The sequence below is a fragment of the Sardina pilchardus genome, chromosome 10, assembly GCF_963854185.1.
Source record: "Sardina pilchardus chromosome 10, fSarPil1.1, whole genome shotgun sequence".
NCBI classification, from domain to species: Eukaryota; Metazoa; Chordata; class Actinopteri; order Clupeiformes; family Clupeidae; genus Sardina; species Sardina pilchardus.
In genome coordinates, this window is record NC_085003.1 from 14,506,893 (window position 1) to 14,532,090 (window position 25,198).

General features: G+C 47.8%; 2 protein-coding genes across 3 annotated transcripts in view; both read left to right on the forward strand.

The window, feature by feature from the left end:
• usp3 (ubiquitin specific peptidase 3) overlaps positions 1-9,724 on the forward strand; it is a 16,542-nt gene extending 6,818 nt beyond the window's left edge. Inside the window, exons 7-15 of the mRNA XM_062547443.1 lie at positions 1,448-1,561; positions 3,017-3,130; positions 4,012-4,152; positions 6,038-6,144; positions 6,656-6,736; positions 7,048-7,166; positions 7,635-7,748; positions 7,936-8,003; positions 8,546-9,724. Of these exons, the coding sequence (XP_062403427.1) occupies positions 1,448-1,561; positions 3,017-3,130; positions 4,012-4,152; positions 6,038-6,144; positions 6,656-6,736; positions 7,048-7,166; positions 7,635-7,748; positions 7,936-8,003; positions 8,546-8,879 (1,192 nt within the window). The 3' untranslated portion in view covers positions 8,880-9,724. The remainder of the gene's footprint in view (positions 1-1,447; positions 1,562-3,016; positions 3,131-4,011; positions 4,153-6,037; positions 6,145-6,655; positions 6,737-7,047; positions 7,167-7,634; positions 7,749-7,935; positions 8,004-8,545) is intronic.
• Positions 9,725-14,787: 5,063 nt separating this feature from the next.
• Positions 14,788-23,901, forward strand: fbxl22 (F-box and leucine-rich repeat protein 22). Of its 2 annotated transcripts, none has more exons than XM_062547444.1 (2): positions 14,788-15,586; positions 23,206-23,901. In XM_062547444.1, exons 1-2 carry the CDS (start codon positions 15,252-15,254, stop codon positions 23,552-23,554), a joined length of 684 nt encoding a protein of 227 aa, XP_062403428.1. In that variant the 5' UTR covers positions 14,788-15,251; the 3' UTR covers positions 23,555-23,901. The 2 variants fall into 2 exon arrangements, 1 of the variants encoding a protein (XP_062403428.1); XR_009940413.1 differs by lacking the exon at positions 14,788-15,586 and adding an exon at positions 21,245-21,409 and having other exon boundaries at positions 23,206-23,266.
• The last annotated feature ends 1,297 nt before the right edge of the window (positions 23,902-25,198 follow it).

Consider the following 25,198-nt stretch of genomic DNA (forward strand, 5'->3'; position numbering starts at 1 on the left):
AGTGGTGTGTTTGTGGTGTGAGTGACCTCTGCTCACCCTCACACTCCATCAGCAGCAACACACTCCGCTTCCCCCTCGGTACCCCCTCATGCCATCTGTAGGTGGTCTGGTGTGGTTTTGATACACACACACACACACACACACACACACACACACACACACACACTTCAACTTCAACACATGCTTCAACTCACTCAGGCCCATCTTCCCCCCTCACACCCTGCACAAGTGGTGTGTCTGTCTGTCTGTCTGTCTGTCTGTAGGTTCCTGTCTCCAGCACACACCCTTCATCCCCATTAACCCCACCAGCTCTGTCTTTACACCCTGCACAGGTGGTGTGTGTGTGTTCGTTCCTTTCTCCAGCACACACACCATTACCCTTCTGTCCTCAGCAGCACCCCCACCTCCACCCACCACCCCACCTCCTCTCCCCAGCCCTGAGCTGGCCTTTGTGGGCTACAGACAGGCCCTGCGCGCCCTGGCTGGGTCTGGTGGAGCAGTGAGCCAGTGCTAATGTGGTCTGGGGGGCAGCCAGAGGATTAGACTGGGGGGGGGGGGCGGTTGGCCGGATCAGTGGCTGAATGACTGACTGGCTGGCAGGCACTAAAGCCACGGGCAGAGCCTGTCAAAGCAGCCTGCTAACCACCAAAAGCCAGGCTCAGAGACAGGAACATGGCAGCTTAGGACACACACACACACACACACACACACACACACACACACACATTCGCTCACTCACTCTTGAGCACAAACAGACACACTAACAGTCCCTCACACATGCACACATACACAGAGAGAGAGACACACACACACATAATGTGTATATAGCCTATACATGCAAACATATTATGTACACACAAGTGCACATGAGTTGGAGTGTGTTCATCCATGACTGTTTTTTTTTAACAGCCTGAGTTTAGATTTGATTTTCCTCCTTTTACGCTGCTTGTAAAGGCTGTCATGCTTGTTTGGGGAAGACTGACCACTAAAAGCGAGTTGTTTCCCAGTCTTCCTAATCTAACTTTAATTGGCCGAATGCACTGCAGGCTGTTATGACATCTATTAAAAACACTTTGAAACATGTGCATCAGCGCTACATTTCCAAGGCTGCGGCCCTAAAAACCAGTTCTTTCTGCTTGCCTTTAGGGATGTTTGAGAGTCTTTGCTACTCATTTTGTGTTGAATTACATAAGCGTTCTCTCTCTGCCTCCACTTCTCCCTCCCACCCTCTCTATCCACCTCTCTTTCTTTCACTCACTGGTAATTTTTGTCTCCCTCTCTTTCTCCCCCTACCTCTCTCTCACTTTCTCTCTCTCCTTCTCCCCCTTCCTCTCGCTCTCTTTGTCTCCCCCTCTCTCCTTCTTTCTCTCTCTCTCTCTCTCTCTCTCTCTCTCTCTCTCTCTCTCTCTCTCTCTCTTTCTGTCTGCCTCCCTGTCTCTTCTTGCAGTAACATTGAGCAGTTCAGCTGCTATTTCAAGGAGCTGCCTGCGGTGGCGCTGCGGAGCGGCAAGACTGCGGGCCGGAGGATGTACCACACGCGCAGCCAGGGGGACAGCAGTGTGTAAGGTCCTCTCCAGCTGTGGGCCAGGCCGGGAGGGCAGGGCAGGGGAGGGGGCTCCAGTGGGCAGCAGCTTAGATATGAGCCAGACTGGAGCATTCTGTTTACATTCACATGTAGTCATCAAGCAGTGTGGAGGATCCCCTTCCACTTTGGAACTGTAGATGGGAACAGGGTAGAGCTTCTAATTCACATTGTCATGTATTCATTTGGAAGTGTTTTTGAAGTCCTCCACAGCTTTGGAAGAGGCAGTGTGTACAGTATGTGTGTATGTGTGTGTGTGGGGGGGGGTTTGCATGTAGGTTTTTTTTTTATAGAAATTTAATTCAAATCACTTTATTCATGCCCAGGGGGCAATGAAATGGCACAAAGAGCAGCATTAAAACACATCAGGGGTCTCTAAGAATTCTTCAGAGAATAACAGTTTATAGTGGGAAGCAGAAGCGTGAGAGGCTAGGGGCTAGCGTAGCATGCACATGTTTCCATGGCTGTGAGCATCAGAGGCCTCAGCGCTCCTGTGCTCTGCAGTGCTCCGTGCACTCTGCTGTCGGTGGTGCTGGAGTGGAGCTGGTGTGATGATGGACAGCTCTCTGATGGCCAAGAGGGAGCGGAGGGAGCGGCAGTAGCGCAGGGAGCGGCAGTAGCGCAGGGAGCGGCAGTAGCGGAGGGAGCGGCGGTAGTGGCGGGAGCGGCGGTAGTGGCGGGAGCGGAGGGAACGGCGGTAGTGGCGGTAGTGGCGGGAGCGGAGGGAGCGGAGGGAACGGCGGGAGCGGAGGGAGCGGAGGGAGCGGCGGTAGCGGCATGCAGGCCCGTAATGGCATAATGACTCCCTCTCACGCTCTGATCCTCAGATGCCGCAGAGCCAGCAGACAGGGGCTGGACCAGGTGGCAGTGATTTAGACCGCAGTTGATTAGACAAGATGATAGAGAAGCTGAATGCCTGTGTATATGTGTGTGTGTGTTTGTATTGATCGTGTGTGTGTATAGTTGTGTGTACTTGGATGCCTGATTGCATGTCTGTGTATGTGGCCGTTTTGCCCGTTTACTCAGTTAGCACATGGTGGGCATAGCCTATATCTCTTTAACGTTTTCCTGTGTGTGTTAACGAGACAGAGAGCAGTGTAGACAGATGGTCTATTCTAGCACTCAGTAGATAAAGTAGTTAGAAAATAGTTCTTGTATGTGTGCATGTAAGAGGGAAAAACAATTGATTTGACTGATGTGTGTTTATGTTTTTGTTGTCTGTTTGCGTGGTTGTTTGGTTTGGGTGTGTGTGTCTGCGACGTTTGTGTTTGTGTCTGCTGTCTCTGACTGTTTATGTTGTCTGCGTTTTGTACTTTTGTGTGTGTGTATGTGTGTGTTTGTGTGTGTGTATGTGTGTGTTTGTGTGTGTGTGTGTGTGTGTGTGTGTGTGTGTGTGTGTGTGTGTGTGTGTGTGTGTGTGTTCGTGTTCTGTAGCTCACTGGTGGAGGAGTTCAGAAAGACGCTGTGTTCCCTGTGGCAGGGCAGTCAGACGGCCTTCAGTCCAGACGCTCTGTTCTACGTCATCTGGAAGATCATGCCCAGCTTCAGGTATCCGCTGCTCTCCTCAGTGTGTGTTTAGGGGTCACAGGTCAAGGCCTGCATACAGTGCCACTGCTGTGGGAAAAGGTTGTACGGCATTCTCATTGATTTTTCACAAGGTCCTATTTGGTTAATGGTGGTATAAGCTGGTTTTCGGACGTTTTTTTTGTATGTATCGGTCATTATTTTTTCTTTGCATACTATGTTTTATTAATGTCGTACCAATATCTGAGATTGTAAGGATTAAAATAAGGGGAGGTTTCGGTAATTTTCATTTCCATTTTCATTTAAATTAAAATGTTATGTGGGATGATTAGTAGGCATTGAAAGTGTCTCAGTCTACAGTGAACAAAGTGCTGTATCATAAATAAATTGAGTCAAAATAATTGCTTATGCCAAGAATTAAATCCCTAAAGTACAATATATACAATGTAAACAAGTAAATGTATTTATGTATGAGTGAAACCTGGTACACCGTTGGCACTTCAGAAAATGACTATAAACTGAGCTATTTCCATGTTGATTTTCGTGTTCCTAGTAGCTACCCCACGTACCATTTTAGTCCCATTAACTTTAAAAAAAAAAATGGCACCACGCTTTGTTTTATCCTTAATATCTTCATATGCATTTGGTGCAGAGACCTCCAATAGTGGCTCAACATAATAAAGATTGTATTTGTAGACAAAATATTGATTGGTGCCCTGTGGATGCGTGTACAAGACCCTCAACATCAACAGTTTTTTCTGAGAGTGTAAAAATGATACAAAATGAAATATATGAAAACATTGTAATTTCACACATGGTGTGTGTGTGTGTGTGTGTGTGTGTGTGTGTGTGTGTGTGTGTGTGTGTGTGTGTGTGTGTGTGTGTGTGTGTGTGTGTGTGTGTAGGGGCTACCAGCAGCAGGATGCTCATGAGTTCATGCGGTACCTGCTGGATCACCTTCACAGAGAGCTTCAGGGCAGCCGCAACGGGGCTCACCGCTCACCTGTGACTGCAGACACCATCAAGACAGAGGACAAGTGCTGGGTGTAAGATATACACACATGCGCACACACACACACATATACACACGCTGACGTCATCCATACATACATTTTATCAGACACACTTGTACACACCTGAAGATTTTCCAACGCTATAATAAATAAGGGCAGGTACAGTACAAGTCAGGATTCCTACTTGTAAATTCAGGGCACATCCATTTCAAGTTGGAAATATCCAATCACCAAGTTGTCTGTAACATTGCATTGCATTACTTGTCAGCACAGACTTTGGCATTACATTAGAACAGAGGCACACACCCAGTGACTGTAAGAGTTAACTTGTTTGTGAAGTACTACTTGTAAGAGAACACACACACACACACACACTCACACACAGACAGAGCTGGCAGGCCACATCAGAACAAACTTTGACGGGAAATTGTGCAAGTTACCAGCTCACAGTCACACGGCATTCACTGATTTTCACACACCCACGCAGAAATACTTATACACATTGGCCCACCTCGTGCTCAAGTGGTACACACACACACATTTCTCACCTACCTGCTCTCACACTCCACGTTGGCCCACAGTACACAGTACAGTACACACACACACACACACACATTCAGACACAGACATATACACACACACACACACACACACACACACACACACACACACACACAACACAACGCAAGCAAATCACACAGCTGACACTTGACTAGCTGAGACCGGCTTCAGAGGTCAAAAGAACAAGCTTATGCACACACACTTAGTCATGGGCACACACACTCGATGTCTCGCAGGTATTCATGAAAACTGTGCTGGGCTTAGTCACTCACACCCAGACCTGCCTGTGGATGACTTATGTGAGCGCTACATTGGCAATATTTGCTAGTCTATCTGTTGGCCACCATGGACAGCGTGTACTGTACACTAGGCACTAGGCCTCTCTGGACGTGCCTTCAGAAGTTATGGTTATGGGTGGGTGTACACACACAGCATAGCCTCTTGCTGTAGGGGTATGCCACTGCATTCACTCAGGTCACTGGCCGCTGTGTGTGTGTGCGTGTGTGCCTACGTGCGTGTGTTCGTATGCCTACGTGTGTGTGCGTGCGTGCGTGCACGTGTGCCTGTGCGTGCGTGCGTGCACGTGTGCCTGTGTGTGGACTAGACTCGGTCTGGGCCTGGTGTGAATGTGTCTGTGTGTAAGTGACTGTGCCCGAGTAATGGAGTGTAAAAGCGTGCGTGTGTTTGTGCCTGTGGCTCTCGAAGTCTGAATGTGTCGCCCACACATCACAGCCACCAACACACACACTGCTGTCTCAGCACCTTCCCACAGATGCTGACGGCGACGTCCATCCTGTTGTGATAGCAACAGCCCGATACTGACCTCCCCGGCCGCGACACTGTTGTCCCGCGTCCCCTAAGTCTGTTTGGCGGGTACCATTGAACAGGCGTCTCCCTGTTGAGTCGTGCTCAGTAGGTCGTGATGACCGATAAGGCAGGCTAAGCCTTGCTGAATGAGGATGTGTGTGTTTAAGATGGACAGATAAGATGGATCTGGCTGCATGCACAACACACACCGTAGCAAGATGTGTGGGTCCTACTGTGCATTTGATGCCAGTTTGTTCAGTTCTCAGATGACCACAGATGGCAGTTGATACTAGAATCCTGTCAGACCAGCATACAAACACACACACACACACACACACACACACATAAACACACAGTTTCATATGAATGGGTAGGCTGCTTATTATTGTGGTGCGCTTAGTTGCTACTGTAGTGTGTGTATGTGAATGTGTGTGTGAGCTTAACCTATTCAATTTGTGTATGTGATTTCTGATGAGTGTTGCTGATAGATCTCTCTCTCTGTTTCTCCCTCTCTCCCTCCCTCTCTCTCTCTCTCTCTTTCCTCCCTCAGAAATGGGACCTCCACAGTGGTCACCTCCATATTTGGTGGCATACTGCAGAGTGAAGTAAACTGCCTGATCTGCGGGACCGAGTCCCGGAAGCTTGACCCGTTCCTAGGTTAGAACAAGCAGAGCGTTTGGGAAGATTCTTTCCTACGACATCCCGAAACCTCCTTAGAGCTGGTTCTCATCAGAGATGTGCCTATCTAAATCTCTGTGTGTGCCCGGAAACAGAGATAACTGTGTTTTTGTTGTTTTGTTTTGTTAGTGTTGTTTTGTTTAGTCAGTTTTTTATGCATTCATTATGGCCTTTTGGCTGCAGCAAATATGTGCTGGCCTTGAGAATGAAACATGGGGTATGCCATGACACATCAGTCCAGTTGCTCAAAGCTGAACTTTTGTTTTCATATTGGATACTCTGAATCTGCCATTCATTTATTATTTTTTTTAAATTGGTGATTTTGAAACATGTGTGACCCTTACATTATGTTTTGCCAAACGATTGCTCCTCCATTCCAATGTGACTTCTGGATGATCGTTTTAGTCCATCTCCTCCAGCTATGCCTCTTGCAGCGAGTCTGATTTTGTGAATGGCTGTCTGACCTTTGACCTCTGTTTGGCCTCCTCAGACATGTCCCTGGACATTCCAAGCCAGTTCCGCATCAAGAGGTCCAAAGACCAGGAGCCTGGGCCTATCTGCACGCTACGAGGTGAGCGCTCACTGACCCATAATATAGCCACTAAACACTGGGGCTTCTGCTGAGTCACTGAGGGGAAGGGTGCCGATAGAAAGCCCCCTGCGGTGGGGCAGTTGCTGCAGGTGTAGTGGTGCACCAAGGTGCTGTTCAAAGTGAGCCTGTGTTTGGGCTCCGAGGCCTTGTGGATTTGCACTGAACCATGCTGCTTACCTCTAAATGGTCATTAAAATGTACCAGAAACTGAGGCCAGACCACTAGTTTTGGCTGAGTGTTTTTCCATCTTAAATTTTCGTGTGTGTGTGTGTGTGTGTGTGTGTGGGCAGACTGCCTGCGTAGTTTTACAGAGCTGGAGGAGTTGGATGAGACGGAGCTGTACATGTGTCATAAATGTAAAAAGAGGCAGAAATCCACCAAGAAATTCTGGGTCCAGAGGCTGCCTAAGGTAAATCCACTCGGCCGTGCACTGTGTTATGCTGCGCTAGTATGATGTCGTCTTCTCTTCATTCTCTTGTGTACTGTACGTCTTTAACGAGTAAAAAGAAAACAGGAAACTAGACCACTGTCTCCTAGATACTGAGTAGCGTCTTGTGTTGCATAGCAACCATTTGCTGTCGCACCAAATCCTTTTAATGGAACAGAACATGAGAACATGAAGTGCATTCTGAAATATGGAAGCACTTGAGACATCCTCAACAACAAGTTCAGTCCAGTGTTGATTCAGATCAGTGGGACCCTTTGAAACATGTGCAAATTCAGAGGAAATGGTTAGTTTTCCAGGTAAACCCATTTTGAAGTAATCAGACATGTTTGTGTGTTTTGGTGTTGGTGTATGTGTTTGTTGTGAAAAACACACACACACACACACACACACACAGTAAGTAAAATGCAGCATGCTTGTTTGTTTGGTCAGGTGCTGAGTTTACACCTGAAGCGGTTCCACTGGACGGCCTACCTCAGGAATAAAGTGGACACCTACGTGGAGTTCCCCATGCGGGGCCTGGACATGAGGGGCTACCTGCTAGAGGTACAAATATTATATACATAGAAATATTATATATAAAATATAAATATATTAAATAGACATTAAAGTAATGTTGCCGTATTGTAATCATCAAAATGATCAATCAAAAATTAAGACAATTGGCCAGTTAATAATAAGTGTGTGTGTGTGTGTGTGTGTATGTGTGTGTGTGTGTGTGTGTGTTTGACAGCCGGAGAGTGCTTTGCCACAGAATTGCCTTTATGACCTGGCCGCTGTAGTGGTGCATCATGGTTCTGGGTAAGTGGCGCTCACCCTCACAAGAGATCTGTGTTCAGAGGCACTCACTGTGATGGACTACAACTAATGAGCTGTGCAGCTTCACTCAAGCACAAATGGTTAACATTTCACATTTAAAGATGCTTTACAAGACGGATTATGTGGGGTTAAGAACATAATCAGTTGCCAGTTATTATTTATATGGGTGTGTGTATATGAATATGTGTGTGTGTATATATATATATATATGTGTGTGTGTGTGTGTGTGTATGTATATATGCAGTACACTAACATGAAGGTAAATGTGTTCATTGTTGAAGCATAAATGGAATAATTGAGTGACATACTCAGATTGTCCAGTAGGGGGAGATGTTGTCTAGTGAGTCTCATCCAATCTGCTTCCTGCGTGGTCTGTGTGAAGGAATATTTCTGCTTAGGGGAAATACCAGCTGGTGTTGAGCAGTTCTCTCTTCTGCCTTTGTCTGTGTGTGTGTGTGTGTGTGTGTGTGTGTGTGTGTGTGTGTGTGTGTGTGTGTGTGTGTGTGTGTGTGTGCGCGCTGTAGGGTTGGCTCAGGCCACTACACAGCCTATGGCAGTCACGAGGGCCGCTGGTACCACTTCAACGACAGCACGGTCACTCTGACGGACGAGGCTGCTGTGCGGAAGGCCAAAGCCTACATCCTGTTCTACGTGGCACAGACTGAAATGGGCACGGGCACTGAGATGGGCGCTGCCCTGGCCACCGGACAGACTGGCACAGGGTCAGAAACGGGCACAGGGTTAGAGGGTGCTGTGGACACAGGCTCCGACTCAGGCCTCGGGGGAAGCAGTGGGCCAGAGGAGAGTTCAGGGAGTGACCCCACACTTCAGGTCTCTGTTGGGCGTCCTTCCGATTGACCTCGGACTGACCTTCAGCTGCCACCCCTGTGTCACCTCACATACTCACTTTCTCTTCAACAAAACACAACACACACACACACACACACACACACACACACACACACACACACACACACACACACACACACACACACACACACACACACACACGTACACCTTTCTGTTGTAGGCATCACTCTCATTCACACATACAACTTTTGTTCAAGACCTCCTAATCATGTGAAAGAAAAACTCAGTTATGTTTTGTATTTTTATTTTGTTTTGTTCTTGTCTTAACCTCCACATTGCTGCTTTTAAAATTTATTTTGTTTTGTCCTTGAAAAGGAAACATATGAGAGGAGAAAACGGCCTGTTTCGTGCCTCCTGTGCTTCCTGCTGTTGCAAACCTCCATGGCGAGGCTCGAGTTTCGTTTTTCAAAATTCCAAAGGCATTCAGATTCCAGATTCAAATGATGTGTCATGAAGTGTTTTATCCCGTTCTGACTGTTTGTTCATTTTATTTGAAAAGATCTTTAAGCACCACAACAGGTAGATGGAGTCTGTATCATCATATGTTAGATGTGTAAGCAGGCAGACCAATAAATAAAACCTCTGAAATGAATTTGTTAGGGCATCTGCTGCTGTGTTTGTCAGCAGAAGTTGTCGTATTCAGTTAGTTAAGAGATTTCTTTCTTTCTTTCTTTTTTTGTAGATCTTGAATTGCTTACTGTTGATTTGTTTTTGTTTTTTTATGATAACCTCAGCCTTTCCAGCACCGCTGGGTAGATGTGATCGTCCAGCCACCAGGAGGTCTCATCTGCTCATCCCTGCACTTACTGGCCAATTAAAGACATGAAGATAGATTTATGTGTTTGTGTGTGTGTACGTCTGTGGCTGTTTTCATCCCGAAACAGGGGCACCACCATCTGTGGATCTTTGATCGGTATCCCAAAACTGCAAACACGCACGCATTTTTCAGCTCTTGCAGTCTACTTGGGGAAATGTTTGGCTTTCTGCTAAAAAATGTTCCCTGCTCAGTGCCTGCTCGCTGGACTCCCGTAGAGAACGGACTGGGCCCGTTTGCCATCCAGTTTGATGGAGCGATCAGAGCTTATTTTTAGCTGGATCTCATTTTGGCGTAGACACAAACATCACACTTCAATCAAAGATGCTTTTAAAAATATCTGTTGAAATGTGTGTGTATCTTTTTCAGAGACCTCGAGCAGAATCTAACACCCTCTCTTTGGTCACAGTGGTAATTGCTGATTTTACAACGTGGTGTAGCCACTCCTTTGAATTTGTGGTCGCTCCATAATTACAGTTTAGAAGTAGTTGGCTGACGAAAAAAACATTTTATGAGAGAACGCCTGATTGGATTTTGGAGATCGTATCAAAGAGGAAAATAATATTTTATCACAGCGTAACAAAAAGAAACTAAAATACTTCAGCTCTCGATGCACAGAAATCCAGCGTAGCCATTTCAGTCATCTGTCGCTCGGTTTGTGAACAAGGAAACTGTAGCCGTCGCCGCCGTGCATTATTAAGCCAAGAAACAGACGTTTGGTAGAGGGCCTCACTAATTCATGACGGAGATTAAGTCACTTTGTAGCTCTGTGGACTCTCCCTGGTGAAGGATTCCACTGGTGCCACTGTAATGGTATGCTTTCTGAAGGGGAGGTCCTACTGGAAAGCACCCCATACTATGTATTTACTATTTATACATTCATTTCAATTAAGGGGCAACAGTTCAGCCTGCAATTCTGCTGCAACAACTGAATCAATTAGTTCTCTATTATTACATTAATAGACATCTATTCTGATAAGTTTAATCATTTAAGAAGAGGCAGCACTAAAGTGAATCTAATACTAGCTATAAAAGTCTGACATTTTATAGACCAAACGACTAATCGATTAATTGAGGAAACAATATATAGTAAATGACCATGAAAATAGTAATTCCTTGGTGTTTGTATGAAACTATTATCAGGATGTGATCACTGTTAGAAACTGAACAATGCACTGCATAACCCAATCATTGGAAACAGAATGCCATGTACATGAGGATTTGGCCAGTTTTTGTCATTGATTGGCCTATCTACAATGTCTACAATAGGAATATAATAGTTAGAAGACTGCTGGGATTTTGTGGCAGTACTATACAAAAGGACCGTAATATAACTTTATGATACACAATTAAGCAGTGTGTAACTGTACTTTGATACTTTGTTCTCACATACCCAAGCTACTGTAATGTGTGGTACTCTAATTGATTGAATGAATACACTCCAAGAAGGGCAATGAAACCCGATACATAGAAATGGCTTAATACTTAAACAAAACAAAAAAAAACTGTCAGTGACTTGACAAAACATGTGCTTAACATGAGTCACTCACATAGCTACAGTATCTTTCAGCTGAGGTTAACCTACTGCTGCTGCTAATTTGTGTGTTGAATTCAATGTGGCTTTTCTATTCTAGTCCAAAACTAGATGGTGCACTGCACGTGTGTAGAGAGAGGACGGACAGGCACACCTGCGTTCACTGAGGAATGTCCACATCCTCGATGTGTTCACAGAACTGGGACACTTATTTACACTGACCAAGAATCACCGGAGGAGCATACAGCTATGGTCAATATTACGGCAAAGGCCAGTGGTCTGTCTTATCTGCTTTGCTTTTCTTCTCTAGGGGGCTCATGAAATGAGAGATATTCTTCACTCTGGGCAGATCCTGTTCCTGTGAAACCAAAACGGCTGAGTCCCTGAGACTGAGCGGCACGACACAAGTCACAATACATTTTGTCACTGACAAATGTGTTGCGTTAGTACGTTTCCACAGCGTGCCATATTTTGTCGCGTGCCGAGAATAATGGTATCTAAGTACTCTGTGTTCCTGCGAAGATAAATAGCCCAACACACGCATGTCAGGTAAAGCCTTTGAATAAGTCTGAATTGCTTCAGAGAATGTATGTGTGTGTGTGTGTGTGTGTGTGTTCTCTGTCCAACCCATGTTGAACTCTCACGTGGAGTGCTTTCTTTTCAAGCTGAAGGAACAAGCGTCATAGCAGGTTCTGTTTTTTTTTTTTGCTTCCGATAATTTTCCATGCTGCTCATGACGGGAGAAGCCAGGGTGCACGGCTCTGATGATGTAAGCCACTCTTGGAGCTCAGTGTGGAGTACTTCAAAACCTTTCAGTAGGCCTTTGTTTTGTTTATGCCATCCCCCTTTCACCTCTTTTCCAACAAACACACATGCACATACACACACACACACACACACACACATGCGCGCACACTCACACACGTACACACACACACATGCGCACACACACTCACACACACGCATGTATTCTCTCGCACTTGCTCTCTTTTTCTCTGCTCCCTCCCGCTATCAAAGCCTCCGCCCACACACACACACACACACACACAGTCAAGCTCTCGGGGGCAGAGCAAACACAGGAGCTGGTCTGGTGACACGTGCCACAGAGACAGCCTCCTTGACGGGTGGGGAACAGACACTCCAGTGTTGCGTGTGTGTGAGCAAGAGAGAGAGAGAGATAGTGTGAGTGTGTGTGTGTGTGTGTGAGTGTGTGTGTGTGGTGGGGGGGGGTGTGTGTGGGGGGGGGGGGGGGGTGTTTGGAGCAGCTGCGATCTCAGCCTTGGCTCTCACAGGTGTCTCTAAGACAGGCACAGGGGCTGTCCTCATTAAGACACGAGCAGTCTTTCTCTCTCCCTCTCTCACACACACGCTCTCTCATGCCCTCTCTTTCTCTCTCTCGCTCTCTTTCTCTCTCTGTGTCACGCTCTTTCTCTCTCGCTCTCCTGCTCTCCCTCCCACCTCTCCTGCTCTCTCCTGCTTTCCCTCTCTCCTGCTCTCTCTCTCTCTCTCTATCGCTCTCTGCTCTCACCAAGAAGATCCCTCTCCTCTTCCCAACCTCTTTCCAAATCTTTCACTCCTCTGTCTTACTCACTGTATCTCACTAAAATAAGTCTCCCTGTTTACCATCAGTCCTCCCCCCCCTCCCCACACACACACACACACACAGCCCGTGGCTGAGGTCAGGACACAGCTGCTGATAAGCTCACGTTGGGCTGTGTGAGTGGATGCCGCTGCCCTGCCTCATGGCGTCATGATTCACGCTCGTGATGACTCACTCAGCAGGAGCAGCAGCCACGCCTCCCCCAGGGAAACACTTTCCTCTCTGTGTGCGTCTGTGTGTGTGCAAGTGTGTGTGTGTGTGTGTGTGTGTGTGTGTGTGTGTGTGTGTGCTACATGTGTTTGTGTGTGTGTCTGTGTGTGTGTACTACATGTGTGTGTGTACTACATGTGTCTGTGTGTGTGCGGGTGTGTGTGAGAGAGATAGAGTAGTACACACACACCAGAACACTACACCCTACATATACATTCCTGTGTGTGAGCGTTTGTGTGTGTGTCAGTCTTATGTGTGTGTGTGTGTGTGTGTGTGTGTGTGTGTGTGAGAGAGAGAGACAGAGTAGTACACACACAACAGAACAGTATACCCTATATACACATTACTATGTGTGAGTGGATTTGTGTGTGTCAGTCTTATGCATGTGTGTGTGTGTGTGTGTGTGTGTGTGAGAGAGAGAGAGAGAGTGTGTGGGTAGTACATCAGAACACTATACCATCTCAGGCTTTCAGGTGCGGCCCATAAAGCACTCACATTTGCGCAACAAATGCTCCCTTGCTGAACCAGTGATTTCTCTGCCAGGAATTCCATTGCGAAGGCTCACTGAGTGTGTGTGTGTGTGTGTGTGTGTGTGTTTCCCCTCAGTGTTCACTGTCAGATGAACTTCCTGTGCTAATGTCCTGTCCATGAGCAAACGAACGCAGCGAGTCTTGGGTCACGGTGTACTTTTGAAATGGGGGATGGGTCATGGAAGGCGTTGTGTCACAGACGCGAGAGAGCTGAAGGTGTCTATTGTTTCATGCTGTTCAAACCCTCTGGCTCGTGTTCCTGTCTTTGTGCTATGAGTCAGCCAGCCAAGGAAAGAGCATTCTTCATCTCTATTGATTTCTTTTCCTCTTATTGATTTCCGTGCTGACTTGTGCCCAGAGAAGAAAATGGAATATGTCTCACGACTGCTCCTGATCACAATGGGAAGGAGCTTTACGTTTACTTTAACCTTGTCTTCTTACAGTGAACTGAAAGGGCTGTAGTCCCTCACAGGCTCTACACACACACACACACACACACACACATACACACACACACACACACACACACACACACACACACACACACACACACACACACACACACACACACACACACACACATTCACATACGTGTGTGTGTGTGTAGGATAATGATAGTGTTATTCACACATAGTATAAATGTCAGGTGTGTTTATAAACACACACTCATGTGCTGAGTAGTGAGACTATTTCAATGTGTATCCCCTGTGATGACAGAGGGCACACAGGCCATAACATCTGTCTGGGTCCTGTTCTATGTGCAGGGAGCAGAGAGACAGATGGGCTAGGAGCACAAGTGTGAGTGTGTGTGTGTATGTGTGTGTGTGTGTGTGTGTGTGTGTGTGTGTGTGTGTGTGTGTGTGTGTGTGCGTGTGTGCGTGTGTGCGTGTGTGCGTGTGTGCGTGTGTGCGTGTGTGTGTATGCATGCATGCCTGCCTCACACAAATTTCCATTTTTGTCTGCGCCTGCAGTTGTCTTCCCAAAATAACCTCCATTCCACACGGCCTTATATGTGCAGGGGGGTGCTGCTCCTGTGCTGCTAGCCTGTCAGGGCAGGGGAGGGGTGTGTGAGTGTGTGGTGTGTGTGTGTGTGTGTGTGTGTGTGTGTGTGTGTCTGTGTCTGTGAACCCAGGGCCACGCAGCAAACACACGGCAGCTCACACCACACTGTTGCTGTGGTGAGTCACCCGACCGGGACTAACAGAGGCCCAGGAGTCCAGGACTGGTTCCACGGAGCCTCAGGACCCTCCAGAACCCTCCAGAACCCTCCAGAACCCCCGAGTCTGGCTGCTCCTGACTGCTCCTGACCGCTCCGGCTCCTCACGCCTGAGGCTCTGGCTACTGACCTCTCCGCTCGTGTCCCCAGAGGACTCTCCTCCTCCTACCAGCCGTGACCCACGGGCTCCTTGCTGCCCCTTGCTGCCCCTGCTGCTGCTTCACCTCCTCCTGCCTCCAGCCAAGGAGCCTCCGTAGCCTTGAAGCCGTCCCAGCCTGACTGCTCAGGGCCTCTGCTGCTGCTGCTGTTGCTGGAATAGTTCTGCCTGGAAGCCTTTGCACCCTGACCACCAGACTACACACTGCCTGCCCGCGGCGGCCTCTTCTGCCCGTGGCCTCTGCCTCCGCCACCTCTCGTCCGTCCGAGTGGCCCGGCTGACCCCTGACCCCCGGAGCCATGCGCCTGGCGGAGCTGAACACGGAGTGCCTGCTGCACGTCTTCTCCTTCCTGGACAAGGAGAGCCGGCGGCGTCTGTCCCTGAGCTGCCGGCGTCTGCGCGCGGTCTTCCTGACGCCGGGCCTCTGGACGCTGCTGCGCTTCGGCTCGCCGGCCGAGCTGCGGCGCGACGACTTTGTGCTGGGCGCGGCGCTGCGCCACCTGGCCGTGTGCTGGCACTCCAGCCGCGTCAAGGTGTGCAACGTGGAGGCCTGGATGAAGAGCAGCTTCCAGAAGGATCTGTGCAGGGAGCACGAGGGACTGGTCAGCGGCTTCCTGGAGCGGGTCTGCCACATGTGAGTGATGAAAGCTGCTACTGTTTATTACAGTGTGTGTGTGTGTGTGTGTGTGTGTGTGTGTGTGTGTGTGTGTGTGTGTGTGTGTGGTAGCAATAGAGACAGACATAACAAGTGTGTGTGTGTGTTAGAGAGAAAGAGAGAGATGGAGGGATTGTGTGTGTATGTATGTTTTCTGTGTGTGTGTGTGTGTGTATGTGTGTGTATGTGTGTGTGGTAGCAAGAGAGATAGACATAACAAGTGTGTGTGTGTTAGAGAGAGAAAGAGAGAGATGGATGGATTGTGTGTATTTCTGGATGTGTGGTTTCTGTGTGTGTGTGTTTGAGATCCAGCCCGATGGATTTCGTCATGGTCTGTCATTGCACAGCAGATGTTTACAGATGCTGTGAGGCTGGAGGGCCATGAAACCTGATGGCTACATGAACTGTGTCTGGCCAACGGACGCTACCAAGATCAGATTACATTGTGTGCACTTCTCAAGAAGTAAATATTAACTTCAATGGAGAGCTTTTGGCTACTGGACTTGTATTTAAACAGCAGAAAAGGACATGGAGAGGGAGAGAGAGAGAGAGAGAGAGAGAGAGAGAGAGAGAGAGAGAGAGAGAGAGAGAGAGAGAGAGAGAGAGAAAGAGACCATTTACTGCCCTGTTATTAAGCAGCCTTTCTGGCTGGGCGCAAGTATTAATCCAAGTTCTCTCGTAAATGTGGTGAAATATAGTCAGGGAGGCTTTAAAAGTCGTTTAGCGTTAGCAGTTTAGTGTGCGATCAATGGCTGATGTCCAGGACTGAAGACGGAGGAGACAGGGAGGAAGGCAGAGTCACGTCACGTAACGTAACGCAACGCCGCGTCATGGATGGCGTAGAACAGAGGGAGGCAGGCTTTAGAAATGTCAGTTTGCCCATGGCTACTGTCTAGCCTAGAGCGAGAACATACCCCTCCACACACACACTCATGCACACACATACGCACACACACACACACACACACACACACACACACACACACACACACACACCCTCCTGCTGTTCAAATGCAGAACAGAGGGACTGTCACTCAAACTACAAGATACAAACACCTCCCTCTGAACACACACACATACACACACAGACACACACACACACACACACACACACACACACACACACACACACACACACAGCCTCCATCAGCACAGCAAGAGAGGTGCAATATTCCCTAGCCTCGGGAGCTCAGTTCTGTCCCGTGAGACGTGAGTGGTGAGAACCATGGCTGTGCTTTACCTGCCACTCAAGCGACTCCTTCTGTCTTGTTGTTAAATGGTCGTCCAGGCTTCAGCTGTGGCACTCAGAGACAAAAGCAGGTGTTAAAAATAGGGCTTATCTGCCAGGCCAAGCCTCTCCCTTTTCACTCCTGTTGTTGAGTCGGCACAAGTGGGGCGGCAAGGTTTGTGAAAACAACAGAAAAAAAACCTCTCAAAAATAAGACCACACACGTGCCCAATTTCGAGCGGAACTGCGGCAATAGCCAGATTATGGATTATGTGCCCTGTGTTTTCTCAGCCTATTTGAATGGATCTATTTCATATTTTTAAACTCAGACAACACATTATCATCCTATTATTTTCAAAACGACGACAACAAAAAGAGAAAATCCATATTTGAAAATGAGACACCCCCCCACCCCCCCTTTTCCCCCTCTCCCCCCTCCTCCCCTGTATGCCTGGTGACATATTCCTGGGCTCTTAACAGCTCGTATTGATCGGGCGTGTGTCCCCGTCCGAGGCTCGGCGGCTTGGACCTCTGATGAGTAGTGTTGCCGTAGGGATGAATTTCCCTCTGCAGACGTAATGAGGCTCCTGCAAAAGCTCAGCTGGCCCTCCGATAATGACCACAGACATGACGGACACTCGCCCACCAACCGCACACCACTACAGGACAAAAGAGGGAGAGAGGGAGGAAAGGAGGAGAGAGAGAAAAATGGAGAGAGAGAAAGAAACAGAGAGAAAGAAAGGAGGTAGAGGGGAAGGATTATTGCAAAAGAAAGAGGGTGAAAGGGGAGCGATAGATAGAGAAAGAGAAAAGAAGAACAGAGACAGAAAGCGAGAGAAAGAGAGAAAGAGAGGAAGGATTCAGGGAGATTGGGATAGAGCTTGTGGTGCATGTGTGTGTCTGTATGACTGTTTTCTGCATCTGTATACTTCCTATGGGATGTAATGCAGCTAACCAGAGTTGATGTTGACCAGAGCTTTTTGTGACAGCTTGTGCAATTTGAAAGGAGTGTGTTCTGTAGTTTGAGTGACAGTACCTCTGTTCTGCATTTGAACAACAGGAGGGAATGTGTGTTGTGTGTGTGTGTGTGTGTGTGTGTGTGTGTGTGTGTGTGTGTGTGTGTGTGTGTGTGTGTGTGTGTGTGTGAGAGAGAGAGAGAGAGAGACTGCTGCTTCAACATCAGTGTGACCTCAATGAGCAACCAGGAGATATGCCCCCCCCCCCCCATAAAAAAAAAGAAATGACACAAATGTGCGCTCGCTGCCTTTCATTACTTGTCTCACCTAATTTCTCATGTTCCTTTCAAAAGAGAGGCGGTGCTGTTGTGACAGGAAGGATTTGGTGAACGGTTGAGAACACAGTTACTCATTTAACTCCAGTTACACAAGTCTGGAGTAGGAGTCAGTGCTGGTGGAGCAGAGAGAGAGAGGTAGATACAGACAGAGAGTCTCAGTGTGTGTGTGTGTGTGTGTGTGTGTGTGTGTGTGGGTGTGTGCGTGTGTGCGTGCGTGTGTGCGTGTGTGCGTGTGTGTGTGTGTGTGTGTGTGTGTGTGTGGGCGCGTGCACTTGAGTATGCGTGTGTGTGTGTGTGTGTGTGTGTGTGTGTGTGTGTGTGTGTGTGTGTGTGTGTGTGTGTGTGTGTGTGTGTGTGTGTGTGTGTGTGTGTGTGTGTGTAGGCTGTGGTCCCTCCCTCAGCTGTCTGGGCCAGAGGATTTACGCGGGCAGGTGGGGCCTACAATCACCTCTTTGTTGCTGTGGGAGGAATGAACATGTGCGTCTCAGGCCGTCTGTCTGCTGCAGTCCTCCTCCACACACACACACACACACACACACACACACACACACACTGACTGCATCCTTTAATCTCCCACATCTTGAAAGGGTACAGCCATAAAATCCCTGTGTGTGTTTGGATGACTTTTATGTACAGTATGGCGTAGATTGTGTATTAAAAGTGAACTATGTACGTTTCTTTTAGCTTAATTTGCCATGACTGATCAGTTTGGGAGTAACTGGAATGGTTATTTGACTTATTTCGGGTTGAATGATGGCTGTCTCGCTTCCCCCTAGCGCCTGTGAGCAGAAACATCACACTTGCAAGTGTGTGCCACCAGATCGGTGGCACTGACAAACAGAAAGTTTCACAGCCTTGTGATCACGCTCGTGAAAAGGCAGACTGACCGATTGAGTAGTGTAGTAGAATATACACACTAAAGGGGAAGCTCTGCAGAGAAACTTGCAAGCGTAAAATGAGAAAACAGCAAAGATATCACCAAACTTGCATAGTTCCTCTTTAAAAGGATGAGAGTGGCAACACACCCATTCCATTTAGCAACAAGACAGTGAGTGGTGTAGGCCACAGCGCTGTGGCAGGTGTTTGAGGCTACAGTTTATGGCTCATTGGCTGTATGAGGTCATCTACATCTCCAACTCCATCCAAGTTGTGCTGATGGTAGTCCTCACTGGACGCAGGCTGGACCCTACTGCAGAGAGTGGCTCTGTGTGTAATGAGTCCTGACAGGCTTTCAAACAGACTGTTGCAGAAGAAAAATACGGTGTGTAACTGTATCCAGCCGCAGGCCCTCGCCGCGCCGTGTACCGAGCTGGGCAGGGCTGGACTCTAATGATGGCCTTGGCGGGAGTTGACCGTACGGCTGAGTCAACAGGGTCCTCATGTGTCCTACAGTACAGCGCCTCCTCTTTCTTCTTCTCTTCCTCCTCCTCCTCATCTTCACCTCCTCCGCCTCGTCTTTGTCGTCGTTCTCGTCTTCATCAGCCTCATCTTCTTTCTCCTCCTTCAACGGGACTTTTTTTTAGTGTGAGTGAGCTTCAGGGCCGGACGATCAAGAAGCGTGGAAAAATGCTCTGCCTTCAACCCATGTGATTGCTTTCAAAATATTATAAACACAATACCACGCAGCATAATTGCATTATACATGTCTAAATTAGATGTGATTAAACACACCACAATTAGACAGCATTATACATTACCAATTAGATTATATTCTACACAATTTGATTAGAATGGATATGAAATGTGGGCATTATAAATGAAAGAAATTCAAAGATTTTTTCCATGATTATTTTTAGAATAATGGTCATAATGGAATATATGTCCTCTCTCTCTCTCTCCTTCTCTCTACTTTTTGCCTTTGGATTATTAAGAATAGACAGAAATACACAAATATTTTCCAAGTGTAAACACATGAATAAAGGAGTCAAACAGAGGGCCCAAAAAATCTGCATAAACACGTGCTAAGTAGATGATCAGATAAGCAGATCTCTGTCAGAGTAGAACCGAACTGAGGTCTATACCGTCTCATGAGTGTATGAGCTACAGCTGAATACCTGAGATATACTCACTTAAGGTATGTTGGCCCCACAGCGCTAACACCTGGGAAATAACTGCTGAACAAAACCATTTGGATTGACTACTTGCATTGCTGCCATTGTGTCTCCATTTACAGCCAGCTATAAACATGTTACAGCCGTGGGAGAAAACAGAGAGAGGGAAAGAGAGGGGGAGGACAAAAGGAAGGAAGAATGAAACAAAGAAAAATGAAACAGACGAAAAAGATACACGATCTTAATTTATTTTTGGAGTGCTCTGGTGCTTGGCTCTTGAGAGGTCTTAGCTGGGCTGAGATGACAGTCAGCTATGCTGTATCCAGTGTATTCCCATGAAAATTATGGCATGCAGGAAGGCTTAACGAAGACATGGAAAACAAAATGATTTATATGTCGTGGAAAGTATTCGTCTCTCTCCCTCTTTCCCTTCATTTGTTTGTCTGAATGTCTCCAAGAGAGAGTGTGTGACTTAGAGTGTGTGAGAAAGCGAGAGAGAGAGAGGGAGAGAGGGAGAGAAAGCGAGTCTGGCTAACAGGCTAGCTGTTTTGTCGGCATAAATGCCTGTGTCTTCAGCAGAAAAAAAACATCTGCACAAAGAGAGGGAGGTGCCACAGAGGAGAGGGAGAGAGCGGCCGGCCAGGATTATGCAACCCAGGGATGACGAGGCGTGTTTACTTACATTCTGACATTCATCAGCATGAAAAGGGAAAAATACAAAAAACAAAAAACAATTAAACACACACACACACACACACACACACACACAGAAATACCAAACTTCTGCATATCACAAGCTTGGAAATCTTCCAGACAAACAGCTGTCCGTCATATCAGTCCTCATGCTGTGACATCCCCTTGGAACTCCCCCACCCACCCACTCACACACACACACACACACACACACACACACACACACACACACACACACAGAGAGAGAGAGCCTTTCTGTCATTCACGATGCACTCTCCCCGTGAGCCCTCCCCTGATGACGGTGAGGCGTGGTGGCGTGGCGTGGTGGCTGTGGGGGCGGGGAGCACGTGTCTGGCCTGGGACTCCACTAGTGTCCAAGGGTTATTGGGACGTTCTCCAGCGCTCTGCGTGCTCTGTGGCGGGACTGTGCCGCTCCACTCCGCTCTGCTCTGCTCTGTGCTGTGCTAGGCTAGGCTGTGCTGGGCTGTGTGCTGTGTGCTGTGCTGCGCCGGACCGGCCTCACATGGAGTTCAGTGGTAAGATTATGTAAGGTCTTTATATAAGCCGCATCAGGCAAACGTGAATGACAGCCCCGGGCGCAGTGGAGAGCCGTGCGCGGCGCTCAGAGCGAGAGAGAGAGAGAGAGGGAGGGAGAGAGAGGGAGAGAGAGAGGGAGAGAGGGAAGGGGAGAGTAAGAGGGAGAGAGAGAGGAGGAGAGAGTAAGAGGGAGGGAGAGAGAGAGAGAGAGTAAGAGGGCGTGAGGGAGAGAGAGAAGGTGAGAGTAAGGGAAAGAGAGAGAGAGAGAGAGAGAGAGAGTGGAGCCACTGCTGTCAGCTGTGCCGTGTGAGAGACTGGCTGCTGGCTACACTGGCGACCCTGTGCTGCTCCACCAGCAGGCTGCAGCATTCCCCTGAAACAGAGAGAGAGAAGGAGAGAGAGAGAGAGAGAGATGGAGAGAGAGACAGTATGAGAGAAGGGGAAAAAGAGATAGACGAAGTGAAAGAAAAAATGTGTGAAAGAGAGAAAGGTATCATCCGTACGGGTATGAGCAGTGAAAAAAAAAACACATGCACACACTGACAGAGATAAAGATAGCACAAACAAACACACACACAAAGAAAGAGAGGGAGGGAAGGAGAGAGCACACACACACACTCACACACAGAGAAAGAGAGAATCTATCGAGAGAGCACAGGACAAGGCCAGTCCCAACATGGACTGCAGACGACTGGCCAAACAAGACTCTTCCTGCTGGCCATAAACATCAGTGTGACCGGTGCCAAACCCATGAACATTTTTACTGGAAACAGGCACGCGGCGCCGGCAGGGCAGTGCCCATCTCCACACGACCCCACAGCACTTACCACACAGGGCTCTCTCTCTGGCATACTCCTCTCCTCTCTTCTGTTCTCCTCTCTTCCTCTGATCTGCTTTCTTCGTCTCTCCATTCGAATGACAGGGTGATTTACTGACAAATCCTTTTATCTGCATGTGCATGTTGTTTGCTTTTGTGTGTGTGTGTGTGTGTGTGTGTGTGTGTGTGTGTGTGTGCATGGAGGATACTTTTTCAGGCACAGCCCCTCAGGGACATCCATGCGTTTAGGTTTAGTTCATATTACTGTCTAAATGCCGGCCATTGTCCAGCGGATCGGGTGACAGCGTCTATTGATGACATCAGGCATGGATATGGCTGAACAGACAGGGCTTGCCATCTGACTCCAAAACCCTTAAGAGTCAGGATATTCATCATCCACACACACACACACACACACACACACAAACACACACACACACACACTGTGGTGTTATCACCACAGAGGCCTGGACTCAAACAAACGAATCCCCTAAATGCCTATCTCTCGGGCTGGTTAAATAAACAGCCGTGTGCTGGAACTGATGGTGGTGTTGGTTTTAGATGGGAGTGCCATGGCTTTGACTGTCACAATGTGATTCGTTCACCATTTATCCATCTAGATTCCAGTCACCACCGCAGTTTGGACAACAATGCAAACCACCACATCTGTTTCATCATGTAGTCACAAAACAACTTCACTGTATACAAGTGTTTAAATTTGCCTTTGGTGTATCCCAAAATGAATACATAGAAATACATAGAAATAAACAAACACACCACACCCTCTCAATCTTATTTGGTTACTGGTCCTAGCCTTTTTGTATGTTAGGTTTAGCTTTTTAAACTTTTATCTCCTTTCTGTGTTTCACGGTTGTTGAAATGAGGTTTCATTGCAGTAAAATGTATACTATATGGTCTAACATTATCTCTTCTCTCTTTTCTCTCTCTCTCTCTCTCTCTGTCTCTCTGTCTATCCAGTTGTCCAAACCTCCTGTCCTTGACCCTGTCTGGCTGTGGCCACATCACAGACGCGGACATCACGGCGGTGCTGCGTACCTGCGGGCGCCTGCGCCGGCTGCGCCTGGAGAACTGCTCGCGGGTAACGGACGCCACGCTGCGGGCGGCGGCGCTCCACGGGGCGAGCCTGGAGGAGGTGCGCGTGGACTTCTGCCGCAACGTGAGCCGCGCCGGGCTGCAGGCGCTGCGGGAGAGCCGGCCGGAGCTGGTCCTGGGCGCCGAGCGGAGCGCCGGGATGATCCCCGACACCAGGCCCGACGAGCGGCCGCACGTCCGCAAGGCGCTGCAGAAGGTCTTGCTGTTCGCCTGAGACCCTGACGCAGGAGCGCCACACCACCGAGGCCAGGAACCAGGCTGGGACCAGAGGAGAGAGAGAGAGGAGGCTGCTGCACCAAGGACTGTTTTGAGAACAAACTATTTGTTCTATCAATAGAGACCAGATAACTGATTTTTTTTTAACTATTTTCTGTGGGACGCCATGGGAGACAAGTTGTACTTGCAGCCTAGATGTGTTTTTGTTTGATTGAGTGAGTGTGTTTTTTTGCTACAGACAACTTTTGTATCATGTTTATACTTTTGCATTGCATTATTTTGATTTTGTATTGTTTTATGTATCATTGTTTGTTTGACAAAGTGCTGAATTTGAGAGTTTATTCATGTTTGTGTCTTTCTAACATTAAAAAATGAATCTGTTGCATAACTCATTCCCCCCACGATTCCTCTCACATCAGTCCTATCCTTAAGTTGCTCGTCTTATGTTCTAAGTTTAGTTTGAGGAACTGTCACACCTTCCTTTTCACTTTTGCTGAAAAGATTATGGAAATCTTGAGTGAGGAACATTTCCCATTTCAGTCTGACCCCTTGGTTTTCTATTTGTGTATTTTTTTTTTAGTGTGGATGTTCAAGAGAAGCAACTGTGCCTGGACAGTGTGTGTGTGGCCTCGGAAACCAATCTGGCCCCAATCTGTTGGCCCACACTCCTATAAAATGTGGGCTGTCAGCAAAATACTTTTGAAATACTATTCTGCAACACTTTAATCTTTCAGTAGAGCACTGAAAGTGCACACTGTTGAAATGCCTACTTGTTGACTGACTAGTGCAGTTTTCAGTACTCCTCGTATTTAGCAAGGGTGAAAATAAGTGAGTAATCCCTCTCTGACTTCAGAGGAACATGCTAAATTGCCCTCACATGTACTTTTCTGCTTGCTGTCTTACAGTAAAGTTCCACTTAACACGCGGTCCCAGAGCGGATGAATTAAATATTTCTTGAACATGTGGCGAGCATGTGAAGTATTTATTTCAGTCACCGTGTTTTGATTGCATAAGGCTGGAATATGTTCAGACTCCTGTAACTTAGCCTACTCGTGGCTGATTTGGACCGTCTCATTGTAGGCATTGGACGGATTCGCTGTTACGCAAGTAATGCAAGTAAATGACCTAACGTTCAGTTGTCTCGCTCAATGTAGTTGTCACTCGTTGTTGTCTTCGTTTCCATTCGGTCTTTCGTTCTTTTCTCTCTCTTTTTTTGTTGCTTTTCAGCACTTCTCCCCCAAACTATCCAAACAGGAAACTAGTCGTAAAAGAGGGAAGTCCAGAGACTGTTGCACTTTCGCCAGCTTTACCGTAAGCGATGACCTAATGGCAACGTCGCGAGCTGGGGTTCTCTGAGGGCACGGTGGACGCTTGCCAGAGTTGTGATTAGAAACAGATTATGCAAGTGTGTGAGGCGTATGGAAGTAGGTTGTCCAGAGTCTGTGCGCTCCACGTGACCATGCTATATTATATAGTACATGATCCGTCTCGTGCAAGTGGTGGCGCTAGATGCCACTATGGGCAGTCCTGCTGCGGGGGACTCACGCTCATGCAGACATAACACCCTTGTTGTACCACGAGTAGCCGCTGATTCAAGGGTAATTTACAACCTGTGCTTATCATTAATATGCACTCTTCAGAA

What these genes read in the sequence shown, in the direction of transcription:
- fbxl22 (XM_062547444.1), top strand. Translation starts at nt 15,252, where the DNA reads ATGCGCCTGGCGGAGCTGAACACGGAGTGCCTGCTGCACGTCTTCTCC. An exon ending in CTGGAGCGGGTCTGCCACAT is followed by an intron (nt 15,587 to 23,205) that starts GTGAGTGATGAA and finishes CTGTCTATCCAG; the next exon opens with TTGTCCAAACCTCCTGTCCT.